The sequence below is a fragment of the Haemorhous mexicanus genome, chromosome 16, assembly GCF_027477595.1.
Source record: "Haemorhous mexicanus isolate bHaeMex1 chromosome 16, bHaeMex1.pri, whole genome shotgun sequence".
Lineage (NCBI taxonomy): Eukaryota > Metazoa > Chordata > Aves > Passeriformes > Fringillidae > Haemorhous > Haemorhous mexicanus.
The window spans coordinates 5174925-5193350 of NC_082356.1; the positions used below are offsets into that span (position 1 = coordinate 5174925).

General features: G+C 51.2%; 1 protein-coding gene across 1 annotated transcript in view; it reads left to right on the plus strand.

The window, feature by feature from the left end:
- Window positions 1-17613, plus strand: part of LOC132334603 (hydrocephalus-inducing protein homolog) — a 40725-nt gene extending 23112 nt beyond the window's left edge. The window contains exons 12-14 of the mRNA XM_059860709.1: window positions 435-570; window positions 1079-1183; window positions 17536-17613. Of these exons, the coding sequence (XP_059716692.1) occupies window positions 435-570; window positions 1079-1183; window positions 17536-17613 (319 nt within the window). The remainder of the gene's footprint in view (window positions 1-434; window positions 571-1078; window positions 1184-17535) is intronic.
- Window positions 17614-18426: the final 813 nt, after the last annotated feature.

Below are 18426 nucleotides of genomic sequence, written 5' to 3' on the forward strand. Positions count from 1 at the left end.
GAGTTCTCAGGCAGGGCAACAGCACCATGGCAGAGAAGGGAGTCATTTTTCCTGAGACACTGGAGCTGTGTGTTCCTTGAGCCTTAGTGAGCCCTGATCCTTGTTGGGAAGGCTCCCCCAGAGCTCGTGGATCACTGGGACTGTGACAGGAGTCCTTGCAAGGCTTCTTGGGCAAAGGAGGGGCTGAGGCAGCTGTGGCACAAAGTGCTCTGCCTGGGGCACTTGGCAGCCTCTGGGTGCTGCCTCAGGGTTTGCCCCTCCTTGACAGGACCTGTTTGAGTGGGAAGAGGCAGAAGGCAATTTATCCCTGTAGGGCTGTTAAATGTCCATTTGACAGTGACCAATGTGTTCTGCTGCATTGCACAATCTTTGGGGGTAAACGTTCTCCATTCTCTCAGTATCTCTGATTCCCCTGGGGTCATCTCTTTGCCCAGATGTCTCGTTCCTGAGCTCCAAGTGTCCCCCTGTGTGCTCCAGTACGATGAGTGCCACCTGAAGGTGCCCTATGAGAAGAAGCTCGTCATCAGGAATCCCAGCCACCTCCCTGGCTGCTACGGGCTTATTCCCCAGGTTTGGCATCACATCCACCTCCTCCTGTCAAATATTATTGAGGAGATTATTAGGGGAAAAAAAGGGTTTAGATAAGACTTTGCTGCTTTCTATTCAGTCTTAAAGATCGTCTGAGAACAGGATCCTACCCGAATGTAAACTTGAGGAGGCAGTGTAAGCTGCTGAGGGAACAGTTGATGTTCTAGTCTTCAGGGTGTTTTCTTGTGGGAGATCTTAGAGGGTTGTGAAAAGCTGCTGCATCCAGAGACACCAGTGCCTGTGCTGGCAGCCTCCTTGCAGGATCCCCTGCGAATGTTAAGCCTCCAATTCTTGCATCTTGTTTGTTCCTTTTACCTTTGTCCTGGGGAGTTTTAAACGTGTGTGTAAGTTGCTGTTGCGGTGGATGTTAAGGAGTCTAAAGTTTCTTCAGAGGTGCCTCTGAAGCTGCATTTCATTCTGTCCCTTCCAGAAACGCAAGGAGGACTCTGCTGTGTTCTACTCCAGCCCCCAGCCCTGTGGGATTGTCCAGCCCCAGAGCACAGCAGAGATCCCAGTTGTGGTGGAGGTGCAGGCGCTGGGCGAGCATCGCACCAACGTTCTCATCGGCGTGTTCGGGGATGAGAGAAACCCCCTGGTGAGGGCAAGGGGAGCTGTGTGCCTGTGGGCAACTGCTCCTGGCAGGGGGCACAGGGACAGGGATTCTTCTGGGGAAAACAGGCACAGGCTGCTGTGGAGAAGGACAGGAGGGATGGGTGGCACAAACAGTTCGTGCCTTAGAGGTGGGAATCTCAGTGTCTGACACAGAATGGAGTTCGGCTAAGCTGGGATCCAGGGTCATTTTAGTTCATTGTTCTTTAAAATGCTGTTCACTTTGGAAACATCTGGTTTAAATGCCATCTCTCTGAGCACAAAAGAGGAGGTCAGAAGACTTCTGGGAACCTTTAGCTTTCTATAAAAGAAAGAAAAGCTGGCATTTGAAGTGTGGATGCAAAGATTGAAACTTATCTTAAGACATATGGAAATGGTGATGCCAAATTCCCTGGATGGCAGCAAACATCTGAACCTGGGCCATTGTGGCACTGCCTGTAAATCAGTGAACAGGAAGGACAGGCAGTGCAGGCTGTGCCAGGGAGCCTGAAGTTTGACAAAACAGTTGCTTTCAACTCTCAGGCTGCTTCCCTTAAAGAGGAGGGTTTCTGCCCACCAGAAGAACCAGTTGTTTAACTGTCAGCATGGTCTTAACTAGAGATTTCTGGCAAATCTTTTACCTTTGGGCCAATAATTTGTACTTTGAAAGGTTCTCTTACCTTAATCCTTTTCAATTTGGAGGTGAACATGTAATTTTCTTTTTCCCCAAAAGCCCAGCATTTCAGCTGGAGAGTGCTAGGTGTCCCTAAAGAAATAACGTGAGCAGGGTTGAGCTGTTGAAGGTTTTTTAGGTTTCCCTGTTGTAGTTTGGTTTGGGTTTTTTTAAAAATCTTTCTTGCTTGCTTCCTGGCACAGAGAGCACAATTATGGAGCTCAGGACGGCTGGCAGAAACCTCCCCAAGCCCAAGGGTGACAGAGCTTGGCAGGATCCCAGCACCACAGCCTGTGTATGTATGGATGGGGAATGTGACCTGAGTCACCTGGGAGTGCTGGAAAATGTCAACCAAGGCCCCAGCAGTGTCAGGGGAACATTCCTGATAAATCCCTGTTGGAGCTGCAGAGTTTCTGGCCTTGGGCACTGGGGGGGGGGGGCTGTGCTGGCTGGGCACTGGCTGGGTCTGCCCCTGGGTCTGCCTCAGATCTCCCCTTTTTGCTTGCCTTCTCTGTCCTTTCCTCTCCCACTGTGCTTTTGGCATCCCCACAAGGTGTTCATGCCTGTCCTCTGGAGCTGCTCAGTGCAAGCAGTTGCAGCTGCTGCAGCAGCTCAGTGTCATCCCTGGGCTGCCTTTAGAGCAGAGCTGCTCCAGCCTGGATTGGGAAGGGCTGGATCAAACCATTTCTCAGTTCAAGGTGCCAGCACCCAGCCAGGGGCTGCATCCTGACCAGGAGCTGCTGGTGCAGGTGTCCCTCCCTCCCACTGCAGGTCCCTGTTCATAGTTCTCTTATTTTCCAGAGATGAGCTTCACCCACCTAAGTTCAAGCCCCAACCACCCAAGGAGAAGAGAACCGGCTTGGACTCCTCAGCATCTCGATGGCGGAACTTCAAGATCAGAAGGGAGGAGCCAGTCCCAGCCCTGAGAGAAGTGCAGGATCTTGCCCAGTCTTCAGGAGCAGAGGTAGATTTTCTTGTCCACCCAGTGCTTGTGTTGCCTCCCCAGCCTGCCAGCACCAAGTCATGCTCGTGCTGACCTCCCTTTTTGCTGCCCTGCTGTCCTGTGCCCTGGCAGTGGGCTGGGCAGCAGGGCCAGTGGCTGGACATGGGGTGAGTGGGAGGGAGAAAGAGGAGAGTTTTCCTTGGAGAAGCTGACTCAGATCCTACAGGCCTGTGCTGAGTGTGGGATGTTTTGCCTTGTTTCCTTCCCAATGTGAGATGAGACTTTTATCTGCATCATCATGCTCAGAGCTCCAGCTTCCTTCCCAGAGCAAGCTGGGATGAGTCCTGATCTCCATGGAGCCTCTTCCCAAGCCAGCCAGACTCCCTGTGTGCAGGGCTCTGCTTTCACCCCAGAGCTGCTGTTGCACTGCTGGCCCTGAAGCTCTCTTACAAAGGGAGACTTTGCAGAGTGGCTGTCTCTTCCTCCCAGCACAGAAAATGGCTTGTTTTTCAGGTGCCAGCACAAACTCCTGAAAACCCTCCCCTCCCACGGGGCTTGGAGGGATTCAGGTGCTCCCTGGACGTAGTGCACACTCCCCTGGAAGGCAAGAGGGAATCTGTCTCACTTGCCCATTGTCAGTGTGGCCAGCAGGGCTGGAGCTCCCAGTGCCACTGGGGGCCCTCAGCATTGGCCACAGAGGGGCCTCCCCTCCCTCCAGGCCCAGCACAAAGTGCTGCTGAAGCAGCTGCTTGTTGGAGAGGCCGTGCAGGACACGTTGTGGGGCTGCCCAAGGACACTGTGCAGCACCTGTGGAGGGCACTGCTCCCCCTGGAACTCCTCAGGTGGTCCATAGGAAATTTTTGCCGGAGCTTTTGCTGTAGCACCTTGAGAAAGCAGCATTTCAATCAGAGAGAGAGGGGAAGAGCCTCAGGAGTCAGATGAGCTGGGCTGGACTCCTTCCCTCAGCTGCAAGAGCTTTCACTCTGAGTCTTCTCCTTCTCTAAAAGCAGGAAGTTTTTAAACTTTTTCAAGGCAAGTTGTGCATCAGAGAGAATTTCTACTGCCAGGAGACATCCCAGTTCCCTTTCATGTAATGTACTAATTAATGCATTGACCTGTGAGCATGGGAGAAGATTTTCCCCATGGTCCCTGCCCTGGTCAGTGGCATGGATGCAGGATGAGGTGAGGGTGATTCTGGCAGTGTTTGGAGAATAGGCCCCTCCAGGTCCAGCTGCACTTTGCTCCAAGATGCTCTTCTGCATCCATTTCCATGCTCAACACCTCAATCTCTCCTGTCTTCCATCCAGGCTTTCAGTATCCTGCCACTCTCAGGTGTGCTGCAGCCAGGACAGAGCCAGCAGGTCTCCTCCACCTTCTCTGGCCACCTCAGCAGCACCTCCAATGTCACCGAGCTGTGCCACGTGGAGGGAGGCCCCACCTGCGAGGTGCTGGTGACCGGGGAGGCCTCAGGTGTCAGCTCCTCCCTGAGCCCCCGGGAGATCAGCTGTGGCTCTCAGGCACCTCTCAGGGACAGGTGAGTGAGCCTTGCATGGGTTACTGCTCTGCCATGGGTTCTTGTCCCTGCAGGGCTTCCCTGCTCCAAGGACTCTGAGCTCAGAGGTGCTGCATAGCAAAGGCCAGAAGCAGCACAGGGATGGCCACTCTGAGCTCCCTGGCTCCCAAGAGAGGAAGGACCTTCTTCTGTTGAGACAGAACATCATCTGCTCTATAGGAGTGCTGAGCCCTCCTGGCTTAGCTGCTGCCTGCAGGGAGCTGGGCTCTGGGCTTGCCTTGGCACTGCCTCTGGAGGTGTCTTGAAGTCCATGGTGTTGAGTGGCATCTTCTTCATCATCTCCCTTCTTCACCAAAGCAGTGGGATTGTGGGATGGGCAGGCATGGGGCACAGACCAAACCTTGCTTTGGGTCCTGCTCCTGCCCCAGATGAAGTCCTTGCAATGCTGATCTGCCAGGTTCTCCTTGTGGTGGGACAGCACCCAGAAAAGCTCATGTCCTTGAGGCTCCCCTTCAGCTGCAGCAGTAGGCAAGCACAGGAGAAGCTCAGCTCCAGCAAGGCAGCCCAGCTCAGGACACACAGGCCAAGTGTGGAGCTGGGAGTGGAGGCTGCTCAAAGCAAGCCTGTGCATCAGGACTTCTTCAGGCCAGGGTGAAGTAGGTTTCATGGGGAGGAGATGGATGAGGCTGCTTCCAATGGTTTCCACGGCAGCCAGCCCTGGTTTGCTTGGTCACAGCTGGGTTCCAGCAGGAAATCTGGCTGCCAAGAGCCTGTCTGGCAGGAGAGGAGTTCCTGCAGCCTTTGCTTTCTGACTGACAGGATTGTTCTCATTAAGGAGCAGGCTAGGAGTCCTTAAAACCAAAGATGAGGGACAGAGACTCTCTAACTAATTAAAGTCAGACAGTGGTGTGTTTATTAACACCGGCGGGCGGCACCAGAGCCGTCCCTAAAAGGCGTGACCGCGCTGCCCAAGGTTCTCTGCCCTCTCTTTATTTCCCAAGATCTTACATACAATACATCTGCACAGCCCCAGCACCTCCCATCCCTGCTCTGTATTCAAATGAGGTCATTGGTCCTTCACACCTGTGCAATTCTTCTCTTGAATTGGGTCGGTGGTCTGAAATTGGTCAGTGGTTTTAAGGGATGAAGTCAGGAATGTCTTCATCAGGTCTCTGTGACCCTCTGGCATGATCCAAGGTCCCCTGCTTAGTGATTGATTGACATCAAGTCCAGGTGCTAACCCATTGTTCTACTGGTTTCAATTTGTTCTTCTAACAGTTCACTTACTCCACTTCCTTCTAGAAAGAAGCTCCTAATGGTAAACAATAGAACAATCAGCTCCAGCTTAAGCATCTCATAATCATTAACCTATGGTCTGCCTATCTACCTTACATCCTGATCCATGGGAATTGCTTCTAACCCTCAGCTGAAATCTTAACCCTTTAAAATCATGCTTCAGCTGTGCCCAGGGAGAAGGGGCTGAATGAGCTGAGTAAGAATGGTAGGAGAGAGAAGCAGATGTGAGCAATCTGTGCTCTGCTCTAACCTGGGAAGCCAAGAGACAAAGGGCGTTTTCAGCACCAGCACAGAGAGCTGGTGGATCAGCCTTTGGCACTGGGCTGGAGGGCTCTGGCTGAGCCTTAAGAGGGAGCTTGCACAGTCAAGAGCTGATGATGGCAAAGCTCAGGTTTGGCTGGTCCTGGAGGTCCCCTTCCACCAGTGCCCTCACTTGGGATGTTCCCAGCCTCTGTGGGTTGAGGAGAATTCACGGAAATGGCCTCAGGGTGAAGGAATTAAGTGCAGGGCCAGCCAGGACTGGTGAGCCCAAGTTTCTGGTGGGGACTCTGAGCCATGTTTTCTGTTTTGTCTGCAGAAGGGAGCTGAAACAGCCAGCTCAAAAACTTCAGAAGGAGGCAAAAACCTTAGAGGAGGAAGAGAGGCTGAAGAAGGGAAAGAAGGGAGTCTCTGTGGGGGAGCAACCTCCAAAAGCAGAGAAGGGGAAAAGCAAACCACCAGAGAAGGACGAAACCAAAATCCCACAAAAGGAAACAAAATCCCCAAAGAAGAAGGGAAAGAAAGGCCCAGAGAAGAAAGAAACCAAGGCTCCAGAGAAGAAGGTCACCAAAGAATCAGAGAGGAAGAAAACCAAAATGCCAGGGAACAAAACCCAAGCAGCAGAAAAGAAGGAGACAAAAGCTCCAAAGAAGGAAGCCATAGCCCTAAAGAAGGGGGGAAACTGAAATCCCCAAGGACCCAGCTGAGCTGGAGAAGAAGGCTTTATTCTTTATGCAAAAAGCTCATTTTACACAGTTTGTCAGACCTCATGTGCAAGTTTAGTTAATAGATTTTGTAGTGGTTATTCTAATATTGGTTAATAAAATAGATTTTACTTGTGCATCAAATCTCTCTATTGTATTGTTTTTCTGTTCTCTTCACTGATTCTCATGACACAAATCCCTTGTTGTTGCAGGTGCATTTGTTTCTCACCCTCAGAAGAGATTGTTCACAAAGTCTCATTCTCAAAATAGCTTCACATGGGAACTTGTAACTGCTTAGCTGCACTCAGAGGAGATGACAGGCCAGCTGTTAATAGAGCAGAGCAAGGCCTGATTTCATAGGGCCTTTCTTTTATCATTATTCTACCTGTCTATGGCATCTCCTCCTTTTCGTCCATTTAAAAAAGGCTCCTGTGTTCTGATGTTGAAACTGCTCACTCTTGTGAGGGTATTATCTCTTCAAGGTTATCACTGGTTATCTATTAGATATGGGATAAGATAGATAAAAGAGCAATTACAGTCAACAAAACTTACCAAATTCTATCAAGTCATTGACACAGGGTTTTGCAGCATGAGAAAACAGAAGAATAATGTCCAATGTCTCTTGGAGAAATGGAAAGAAATGACCATTGTTTCCAATTAGTTGAGAAGGATGAGAAAGTCCATTAGCTGGAAATGTTGATCTTTGTCATCCCTGAATGTCCTCCTGGGAGCTGGAACAGGGAATAACTGGAGAAGGTCAGTAGGAGCACTGTACCATGAGGGTGCTGTGAGGCTTTTTTTGGCAAAGTGCCTCTGTCAGTTTCCAGACCCAGCCATGTCTTGGCAGTCCTCCTCCTGCTCCTGCTCTGGCCACAGAGGCTGCAAGGTGATGAGGTTATTTCTCTTTGCCCTGGGCCTCATTTTTTCAGCACTGATCAGTGTCTGATGGAATGAACAGGTGACAGCTTTGAGCTGCTGATGATAAAACACAGGCACATCTTCTCCTGAAGGTAATGAATCAATTGGGCTTCACTGTGGTGCACTCAGTTGGGATTTAGATGTGATGATCTTTTTTCCAAATTTTTTTCCAAATAATGTAAATATTGCATTATTAAGAATGATTTGTTGTTCAAATTTCTCATGTCCATATTGTATTATTTGAACGTTCTTAAGGCGTTCATTCCTCTTCTTTTTTTGTTTTTTAAGAATGAGATGCATGTCTTTTGTCATGAGTGTGAAGCAACATCAAATCATTCATGCAGTGGACAAGAAACTTACAGCAATTAGGAATAATTTGGACACAACAATCAGGAATATTTCAAATAGCAGACAAAACTTACAACATAGGTGGAATTATGTAAATAGCAATCTCTGAAATAATGTACCATCATCCCAGACTCTGCAAACAGCTGACAAACCTCCATTCAGGGGGGACTTGGATCATTATTTCCAGACAATAATTCCCAAGCTCCCTTTAAAAATAGTTCAACTGTCATGTCTAGAGGGTCAGATTGCCATGTCCAAGCAACTCAAATCTAGTTTTGATGCAGAAAACATCTGGCTCTGTTGGCAAATTCCCGTCCAGGCAGAGCTGAGGCCTGGCCACCACCCAAGCTCTAAGTGGGAGAGAATTCCCTAAAGGTAATTTAAAACAAGGCTCTTGAGAATGGCACTTAGGAGTGAAGGTCTGGGGGTGACAGACTAATGAACCATCCAATAGCTGTCTCCTCCAAAATTCCCCCAGCACAGAGATGCTTTAAACCCAGCAAACTGTTGGAGTGGTTCTGTAATAATAATTGGGGCTGCATCTGATTCCTTAGAGGAGATGTCACAACACCATCAGTTTAGAGGAGGCTTCCCACAGAGCTGAGAGATCATTTCTTGGAACTCTGAAAAATCCTTGAAAATGCTGAGACAGCCCTGGGTCAAACCATGGAGGATTTTGGTGGGATTTGGGGCAGATTGTTTGGTGTGTGTCCAGAGTGACTTTGGGCAGATTTGGGGCCTGCTTGGGGCAGGCTTGGGGCAGGTTTGTTGCTGATGTTGGGGTTTTTCTCCCGTTTGCCCAGCTGTGGGCAAAGCCCCGAAGCACATCCTGTTCCTGCCCCAGCTCCTGAGGAGCCCAAGGAGCTGATGCTCTCCATGCTCTGCCCCCAGGGACATCTGGGGCAATCCCGGCATCCCGGGGATTCCGGGGATTCCGGGCGGCCTTTGGGCATTGGGGGATTTGGGGGCTTGGGGGGTAGAGGGGTGAGGGGGGCTTGGGGCTGGATTGTTTGGGGGAAGTATCGGGATTTGGGGTGGAATGTCTGCATTTTTGAGGGTGAATTTCTGGGGTTTTAGGAGGAATGTCTGGATTTTTGATAGGAAATTTCTGGATTTTTTTGGGGGGTGAATTTCTGAATTAGGGTGGAGATTTTGGATTTTTGGGGAGGTTCTGGATTTTTTTTGAGGGGGAATTTCAGGATTTTTGTAGGAATGTTTCTGGATTTGGGGGGAGGGGATTTCTGGATTTTTGGGTATGTTTCTGTAGTTTTTGGGAATTATTCTGGATGGGAACTGAGGTTGGTTTTGGATTTTTTGAGGAGGACTGGTTCTGGATTTTCTGGGCAAAGTTTGTTTTTTGGGAATGTTCCAGGATTTTTTTGGAGGAACATTTCTGGATTTCTTTGGGGAACATTTCTGACTTTTGGGGGGAATTTTTCAGGATTTCTTTTTGAGAACATTTTTGGACTTTTTTTGGGAACTGTTACACATCAGGGAACATTTCTGAATTTGGGGGGGGAACATTTCTTGATTTTTTTCGGAGAACATTCCCAGGTGTCTGGGGAATGTTCCCGGGTTTCTGGGGCTCTCCTGACCCAATTCCCATCCCAGGTTCCCAGGGTTCCAGGAGCTGCCCTGGTGCCCAGGCGCCACGACATCGCCTGGGTGCAGTTGGAAAAACCCAAAATGTCATAAAATGCTCTCAAATCGAATAGAAATACCAGAAAATCCCTAAAAACCACTGCAAAACACCCTAAATCCCATACAATTGGTCCCAAATCCCACAGACCTGCCCTCTAATCCCATAGAAATATTCCAAAATCCCAGAAAACTGCCCAAAACTAGTCCTGACCCTGCCCCACCCCCCCCACTCTCCCAGGTAGGCTCAGCTCAACCCAAATCTTCCTTTTTAAACTCCAAATCCTCCTGCAGACGCTGACTCTGGAGGCTCCCAGAGCTTCCTTGTCTCCAGGAGCTTCTGTCAAGTTCCAGTGGAACCTCGGTGCCACATTGTTCCACAGCCTCACAGCGCTCTCCTGGCTTCCATGAGGTCCCTCTGTGTCCCTGCAGCCTTGGCTCCATGAGGGTCTCCTGGTTTCCATGAGGGTCTCCTGGCTTCCATGATGCTCCACTCTGTCCCAAGGGGCGTCCGTGGCTCAGCTTTGGAGCCCTGCAAGATCCAAAGATTCCCCCCCAAAAATCACCAGCCCAGGGACCCCCAGGATATTTGGGCTGAGCTCCCGCTCCCCAGGCACCTGCATGGAACCCAAGTGACCACTGTGACTCCATGGAATGTCCTGGAACAAACTGTCCCTTGTCAGACAGCGGGGTGCCATGGGACAGAGGTGCCACTGGGACACGGCCACTGCCCATGGAACCAGGTGTCCATGGTGACAGAGCCAGGCCTGATGGAACGCTGGAGAACATTGTTACCCCATGGAATCTCATGGAACCAGGTGTCCATGGTGACAGAGCTGGGCCTTATGGAACACTGGAGAACATTGTTACCCCATGGAATCTCATGGAACCAGGTGTCCATGGTGACAGGGCCAGGCCTGATGGAACACAGGAGAACATCGTTACCCAATGGAATCTCATGGAACCAGGTGTCCATGGTGACAGAGCCGGGCCTCATGGAACCTAATGGAACACAGGAGAACATTGTTACCTGTTGGAACCCTGGCTGCTGAGAATTTTAGACTTTTGAGCTGACAGACACTGACCCCTAAGAGAACACTGCATTTGACCTGAGGCTGTGGAGAAGGCTTCCAAAATGGAATGATGGAACTGGGATTACACCCATAGCACATGGTGGAAAACTTAGAGTTTAAGGTTTTAGAGTATAGTAATATAAATAAAACAAGATGGAGGTTTTAGGGCAGAGGCTGATCCTTTTTCTTTGCCTTTTTCTTCACCTTCTTCTTCTTCTTCCTCACCTTCTTCTTTTCCTTCTCCTTCTCCTCCTTCTTCACCTTCTTCTCCTCCTCCTCCTCCTCCTCCTCCTCACCCTTGTCCTCTCTCTTCCTCCTCCTCCTCAGGTTTGGGTGGTATTGTGTAATTGGATAAAAGAGACCCCGTTGTCAGGCACGGGTGGTTGGTTATTGGGTTAAAAGGAAAAATAATTGAGGTGTCATTTCTTAATTGGACAGTTTATCCTTCAAAGACCTTGTAGAGGGAGAGATGGGGCTCCATTTTTACCTTGTTAGCGAAGTGCTGCAGAACTCACAGCTTGTGAGACTGTTGTATAGACAAGAGCTAATGAACACCTGAGTCCAAACAAGAAACACTGTCTTGTGATTTAATCCCGACCTTGGCAGAGAAGAAGCAAAAGAACTGACTGTTCCCCCACGGAATCTCATGGAACCAGGTGTCCACTGTTTCACAGTGCAGCCTCAGAGAGTGGGGAGACCATTGTGACACAATGGAATATCCTGAAATCAAGGCTCTGTTGTGGCAAACCTGGGCTTTATGAAAACAAGGACACCGCTGGGATGCAATGGAATTTCAAGGAACCAAGGGTCAACTGTCAACACATCAGCTTCTCAGGAAACCAAGGAAAAAAACCACTGTGACACACAGTGGGCCTCATGGGACCCAGGAGACCATGGTGACACCATGGAACCTCATGGAACCAAGTCTGAATTGTGGCAGGACCCAGGAGACCATGGTGGCACCCTGGAATCTCATGGAACCAAGTTTGAATTGTGGCAGGACCCAGGAGACCATGGTGACACCGTGGAATCTCATGGAACCAAGTGTCCAGAGTTTCACAGCTCAGCCCCAGGGAGCGCTGGAGACCATTGTGTCCCAGTGGGAACACAGGGAACAAAGGCTCCACTGTGACACAGCAGGGCCTCATGGAATGCAAGAGATCATCCTGATGGAATGGAAACTCATGGAACCAAGGGCCCACTCTTTGGCTGCGTGGCCCCATGGAATGCTGGAGACCATTGTGGCACCATGGAATGAATGGCACAAAGGCTCCACTGTGACCCAGCAGGGCCTCATGGAACCAAGGACACTGCTGGGATGCAATGGAATCTCATGGAACCAAGGTCCAGTTGTGACAAAGCTGGGCCTCATGAAACCAAGGACACCCCGTGATGCAATGGAATCTCATGGATCCAAGGATCAATTGCCAACACATCAGGTTCTCATGAGACCAAGCAGAACATTGTGACACAGGGCAATCTCATGGAAGCAAGGCTCTGCTTTGATCAAGTGGGGCCTCATGGGACACAGGTGCCATGTTGTGTCACCATGGACATTTGCTTCCTCCAAGGCTGGAGATGTCCCAGTGGCACTGGGCTTCCATGAGGCCATGCTTTGTCACAATGGAGCCTTGGTTCCATGAGATTCCATTGTCCCACAGTGGTCTCCTGGGTGCCATGGGGCCTGCCTTTGTCCCAGTGGAACCTTGCTTGCAGGAGCCTTGGCAATGTCCCAGTGGCACAGGGGTTCCATGAGACCCTGCCGTGTCCCAAGGGGCCCTTGGCTCCATCAGGTTCCATTGTGTCACAGAGCTCTCCTGGGTCCCATGAGGCCTTGGTCTGCCACAGGGGTGTCTTGTTCCTCCTGGGCCTGACAGTGTCCCAGTGGCACCTGTGTCCCATGAGGCCCCACTTGATCAAAGCAGAGCCTTGGGCTAACAACTGACCCTTGTTTCCTTGAGATTCTATTTGTGAAAAACACGTTCACCCTCCTGTGAAAATGTAAAAAGTTTAATAAAGGACAATGGGAGACCAGGACCATGGAGCAAAGGTTATTATGGCCGGGTGCATCTTGGCACTCAGCCAGGAGCACCCTGTTCCCTTCGGGGATCCCCCTGAAATACCTTTTCCCTTACATCAGCCTGTTGCATATTCATAGACCCTCATGCATATCCATAAACTACTTTACATATTCCAGGAACTGTTCTACCTGGCCCCTCCTTGGGTCTGCCTTTTCAGAGCATGTGTGTTTCTTGGCTGTGGTTTTGGCTCCTTCTCTTTATCACCTCCAGTTTTTGGGCCTTGGTCCACTCTGCCTCCAGACAGGGAGAGCTGATAGTTGGCAGATCTGTGCAGGTGTCCTCATCCTGTGTGCATTGGATGTTATCCCATCCCAGCAGGCATTTTAACACAAGCATGTTTCTCTCAGCTATTTCACTACAATGTCTAAGCTCAATTAACAACAGAAATAAAAACTGTATCTTTAGAACAAAGTTACTTTAACATCACACAAAGAAAATCCATTTTAATATTTGCAAAAAGCCAATATTATAATATGTATCTATAACAGGGTGAAGGAGCCCTGGCCCAGGCTCCGGCCCTGGGGGACACAGGGACGCTGCCGGGGGGTCCCTGTCCCCCTGTCCCACCCCCATGGCCCCGGCCCCCCGTCCCCGTGTCAGGCTCTGGGGTCGATCTCGTGGAACATCCTCTGGGGGAGGCTGCGGGGCCGGGGGCAGGGGGACCCGGGGGGACAGGGGACCCTGCTGGGCACGAGATGGGTTGGACTGCTCTGGGGGGGCTGTGAGGGGGGACAGGGCAGAGTGACCTCACACAGCCCCTGTGATGTCACACAGCCCCCTGTGATGTCATACAGCCCCTTTGATGTCACAGAGCCCCTGGGATGTCACACAGCACCTGTGATGTCACACAGCCATCTGTGATGTCACACAGCCATCTGTGATGTCACACAGCCCCTCTGTTATGTCACACAGTCTCCATATGATGGCATTCAGCTGCTATGTGATGTCACAGACCAGCTTTGTGATGTCACAGCCACCATGTGGTGTCACAGCCTTCTCTGTGACATCACACAGTTGCTCCGTGATATCATACCCTATGTCACAACCCACATTCTGATGTCACAGAACCACCATCTATGATGTCACTGCTAACTCTGTGATGTCACAACACCATCAGTGATGTCACACAGGCCCTTTCTGACATCCCAGCTGCTCTGTGCCTCTATGACACAGCCACAGAGGTGTTGCTGTGACACAGCCCCCTCAGGGACATCCCACAGCCCCTGCCAGTGCTGAGCCCCTGTGAGCTCTGTCTGTGCCCTGCTCGTGTCCCTGAGGTGCCCTGGCAGTGCCCCAGCTCTGCTGGGCTGTGCACAGGAGCTGCTCCTGCCCAGAGCTGTCTCTCTGCAGCGCTGCCCTTGCCAGGAGCTGCCTCTGGGCCAGGAGCCCAGCCCAGCTCAGCAGCACAGACACAGCACAAGGACTTTAGTGACCCTCTGGGGCTTTGTGCTCAGGCCCTGAACATCAGTCCTTGAGAGGGAGCTGAAGAGACCTCTCCAGAATTCCAAGTCAGAATCCAACTCCAAAGTTTCTTGGACTTTTAATGGGTCCCACTGAGGGACACAACTGAGAAAGTGTCCCCAGCCCCAGGCAGAGCAGAGAACTGGAGGCAGTGATGGCAGCTGGGGACAAAGAGAAGCCAATCTTGGTGCCCTGGGGCACAGCAGGGTCTGTGCCACCAAGGGCTGGGAGGAGACACCTTGTCCTGAGGCACTGGGGCCTCCTGGCACAGCCCCAGCCAGGCTGGGCACTGTCAGCCCCTTGTCCTGCCCTCAGCATCCCCCCCTAGCCCACATCCCAGTGGCCTCAAGGATCTGCTGGAAGGAGTCCCTGGGGAGCCTTGCTCAGCAATGGCCCTGGGGGCTCCTGAATGCTCCCAGGGACTGCAGGGTTTTCAAAGGACTTTGGGTTTGGCTTTTGCCTGGGAGTCTCTGAGAGGTTTGTGCAATCATGGCCTCCAATTATCTGCTGTAATTAGTCCCTGGAGAGGCTTTGTCAGTAACAACACTCAGCGGGGCTCATTAATGCTTCAAGGTACTTCAGTTCTTTTAAGGTACTTGGTGTTTCCCTTTGGATACAGACTGTGTGAGAGGTTTGTGCAATCATGGCCCCAATTATCTGCTTTAATGAGTCCCTGGAGAGCTTTGTACTGACACACAGTGGGGCTCATTAATGCTTTGAGACACTCAAGGTGTTTAAGGTACTTTGGATTTTCCTTTCCACACTGAGTGTCTGAGAGGTTTTTGTGCCATCGTGGCCACCAATTCTCTCCTCCAAGGAGCCCATGAGGAGCCTGTGTTGGAGAGGGACCTCAGTGGGACCCATTCATGTCTTGAGACCCTTTGGATGTTTCCTCTGTCTTGGACTCCTGGAAAAGTTTGTGCAATCTCCTTCCAGGCCCTGAGGTTCCAGGGCTCAGCTCCAAATGCACACTGAGGCTCATTAGGATCAAGCAAGTCCTGACAAACCATGGCTCTGCCTTGATTTCCCTCTGCTCTAGTGCAGCTCATGAGGAGGGTTTCCTTTGACAGTGATGGAGAAATAGTTCAAAGAGCTTCTAGGAAATATGGATTCCTATTTTAAAGAGTGTCTTTTATGGCTGTTCTTATTACACAAGAGGTGATTGCAGCAATCAGGGACTGATATTGATGCAGGAATTGTCCTAAGGAGGTCTGGCCTGCTCAGAGAAGCTGTGCCTTGAGGTCTGAGCCAGCATGGACAACCTTGCTCCACATTCCCCAAGCCCATCGTGTCTCTCCTCACTCACCTGGGACCTGCTTTGCTTGGAGAACTGGCTGCACACAGCCAAAGAGGGATTTTCCTTCTTTTATTTTTGAAGCAATCTAAAACTCCTGAGTTTCCCCATTGCAAACAGACACACTCCTCAAGTGTGTGCCAAGCCCAAGGTGCCACCAAGAGCACTCCAGACCTGCCCTGGGCCAGCTGTGAGGGTGGATCACCATCCCAACAGGCAGTGGGCCATTGCAAGGGACTGTTGCCATGGTCACTGCAGTGACCCCACTGCTGGGTTTGGGTGCCATGGACACCCCCATCAGTTCAGGTTTCCTTGGAAACCAGCCCAAGGAGCCATTTCTGCAGCCAGGTTCCATGGCCACGTGCCTGCAGAGCTGTTGCTGCCCTTGGCTGCCATGGCAGCCCTCAGGACAAAGCGGTGCCAGGGCTGTTCCAGGTACAATTGCAGTGACATTCCTTGGTGCCACCAGGTGCCATGGCAACGGCCACGGGGACCCGTTCCTTAGTTTGGTGCCATGGCAAGCAATGCCCAGACCTGTTGTGGTGGTTGGTGGCCATGGAAACCTGCCCTGGGCCCCTTGCTGGGGGCTGGTGTCACTGCCCAGAGCCAGAGGGGATCCCTGGCTGGGGGCTTGTGCCATGGCCACCTGCCCTGTGCCGCGCTGGCCGCTCAGGCACCAGGAACCAGCAGCTAACGCCACTGCCAGGGCCAAAGGCCAGGTCAGCCAGACAGAAAGGGGCAGTGCTGGGCACTGTTTCCATGGCAACCGTCCCTGGGGGTGACCCCTGGCTCACCTGTGCTGGCAGTTGCCATGGAAAGCCCTGGCAGGGACTGAGGGCACAGACACTGGCACTGAGGCACTGCGGGGCCGGGTGCTGAGCACAGGGCTGAGCACGCAGAGATGGTTTTGTTCTTGCTGAGCTGCAGCAGAGCCAAGGCCTGTCCTGCCCCTGGTCCAGCCACGCTGGGGAGGGGCTGGGGCTGCGGGGCAGCTGGGCAGGGGACACAGCCAGGACAGGGGACCCCAACTGAGCCCGGGGATACCCCAGACCATAGGACATCATGCTCAGTGTATGAAGGGGGGAACAAGGAGGAGGGAGGGAATTTTGGAGGGAGGGATTTTGCCTTGCCAGGGAACACTTAGGCAAGAGGGGGCCCTGTTTCACCAGTGGGCAGGGTCACTACCAAAGACACAGACACCAGCTTAAGGAATTGTGTCATTTATATCATGCACAGCTGCAAAGAATTACAAAAGGATAAGCTCAGCAAAGCACATCATCATTAGCAAAGAATTACAAAAGAAGCTCAGCAATCCATCCAGTCATTACTACCAAAGATTGCCTGCAGTGATTAAAGAAAGATCCATCAGCAGTTCCCCTCAGGCTCTACCATCACCCAGATCCACACATCAGCTGGGGAAGCCAAGGGCTGCAGAGCCACTCCCAGACACTGGGAATTCCTGCAGGGGCTTCCACCTCTGCAGGCAAGGAGGCTCCAAGCCCGCTGGGAGAGGACACAGCTTTTACTCTGTTAAACACACAAGCTGACATCACTGCTACTCTGGGAACATCTGGTTTCATTCTCCTCACTGCTTTCTCCCAAAGCCTGGCCAGGGCTCAAGGAGGAACCAGGGGAGTTGGCTTTGATCCTTCAGCCCCAAACAAGGCCAGATGGGGCCTGCTCTGGTTTCTAAATACAGAAAGATAAATCCATGTTTTATCAAGGAACACATACACAGATCATGTTGGTAATAATGCTTCCTTAAGGAGTGGATACAAATCTAACATTTGGTTGGAAGGTTCATCTATAGGTGAACTTTGCCTCAGGGCTTGTTCAGGCCTTGGTACTTTGATCAGCCCTCAGACCTACAATGAACTAAAACCCTCAACAATTCTTTCAATAACACAGTTTAGATTTCCATATCAGGCATAAAGGCATCTCCTCTTGTGCTTCAATTAAGTGCTATTGGACATTTCAACAGGATCAGTTGCTACTTCTGCTAATAATCCATTCAGCTTATTCATGGAAACTCCACAGGACAGGGCAGCACACATGGGGCACAGGATGAACCAGAATCTTTTGCTTGCTGAAAGCCAAGGCATTCCTTGGGGGGAAAATGTTCTCTGGGCCCCAACTCTTCCTTGTGGTTGTTGCTGAAGGACCCGAAATGGTGGCCCTGCAGCCAAGAGTGGTGTGACACTGACACCGAGCAGCTCCAGCACCCCGAGTTCTACTGACACTGGCAGGGATGGAAAAGCACAGAAATCCTCTCACACTGGGGCCTCTAGAACTAGAACAGGGTTGGGTTTCTCCTGAAGGGAAATCTCAGGGAATCCTGTCCAAGTGATCATTGTATTCCTGTGTTTTCTTTAACTGTCCCTTCACTGACAGTGACAGGCAGAGCCCAGGGACAGAGTTCTGGCCACCCCACAGAGTGGGCCCTCCAAGGGAACCCCATCCCTCCCAACTCCAGCTGAGAACATCCCCAGCAATTGGTGACATGCACTGCTTTGGCTACCCTGACCTTCACATTTTCATAACTAATCATTCCATTTTGATCACTCACCCCTTGGTGAAACACTAGAGGTGTTTGTGCAGACAAAGATTCTGGCTGACCATCAAGGTACAACTTACAGACATCAGTAGTACTTTAGTGACACAGTTCTTCATTCTTTTTTCTCAATCTCATTCGAGTTGGGAACAATAATTCTGTTGTCCATGGAGCTGGTGCCTTTTTAATTCCAGAATAATGCCCCGAGGCCCTTTGCTGTTCAGCTTTTCCATGTTGTCTGTGCCTAACAAGGCTTGGGGGGGCCCTTTCCCCTCTGGCTGGAAGGGGGCCGGGTCCCAGTCCCTGAGGGGCACCCAGGCTCCTGGATGGAATTCCTCTGGAAGTCCCTCAGGGTCACAGCAGCCTGCACATGGAGCCCCGTGGATCAGAGCATTTTCCAAGGGGGCCCTTGGGGCAAACAGGGAGATTTGCTCTGGCAGGATGTGTAAAACAATATCCTGTCAGATCTGCTGGGTCTCACACAGAACACTTGGCTGCA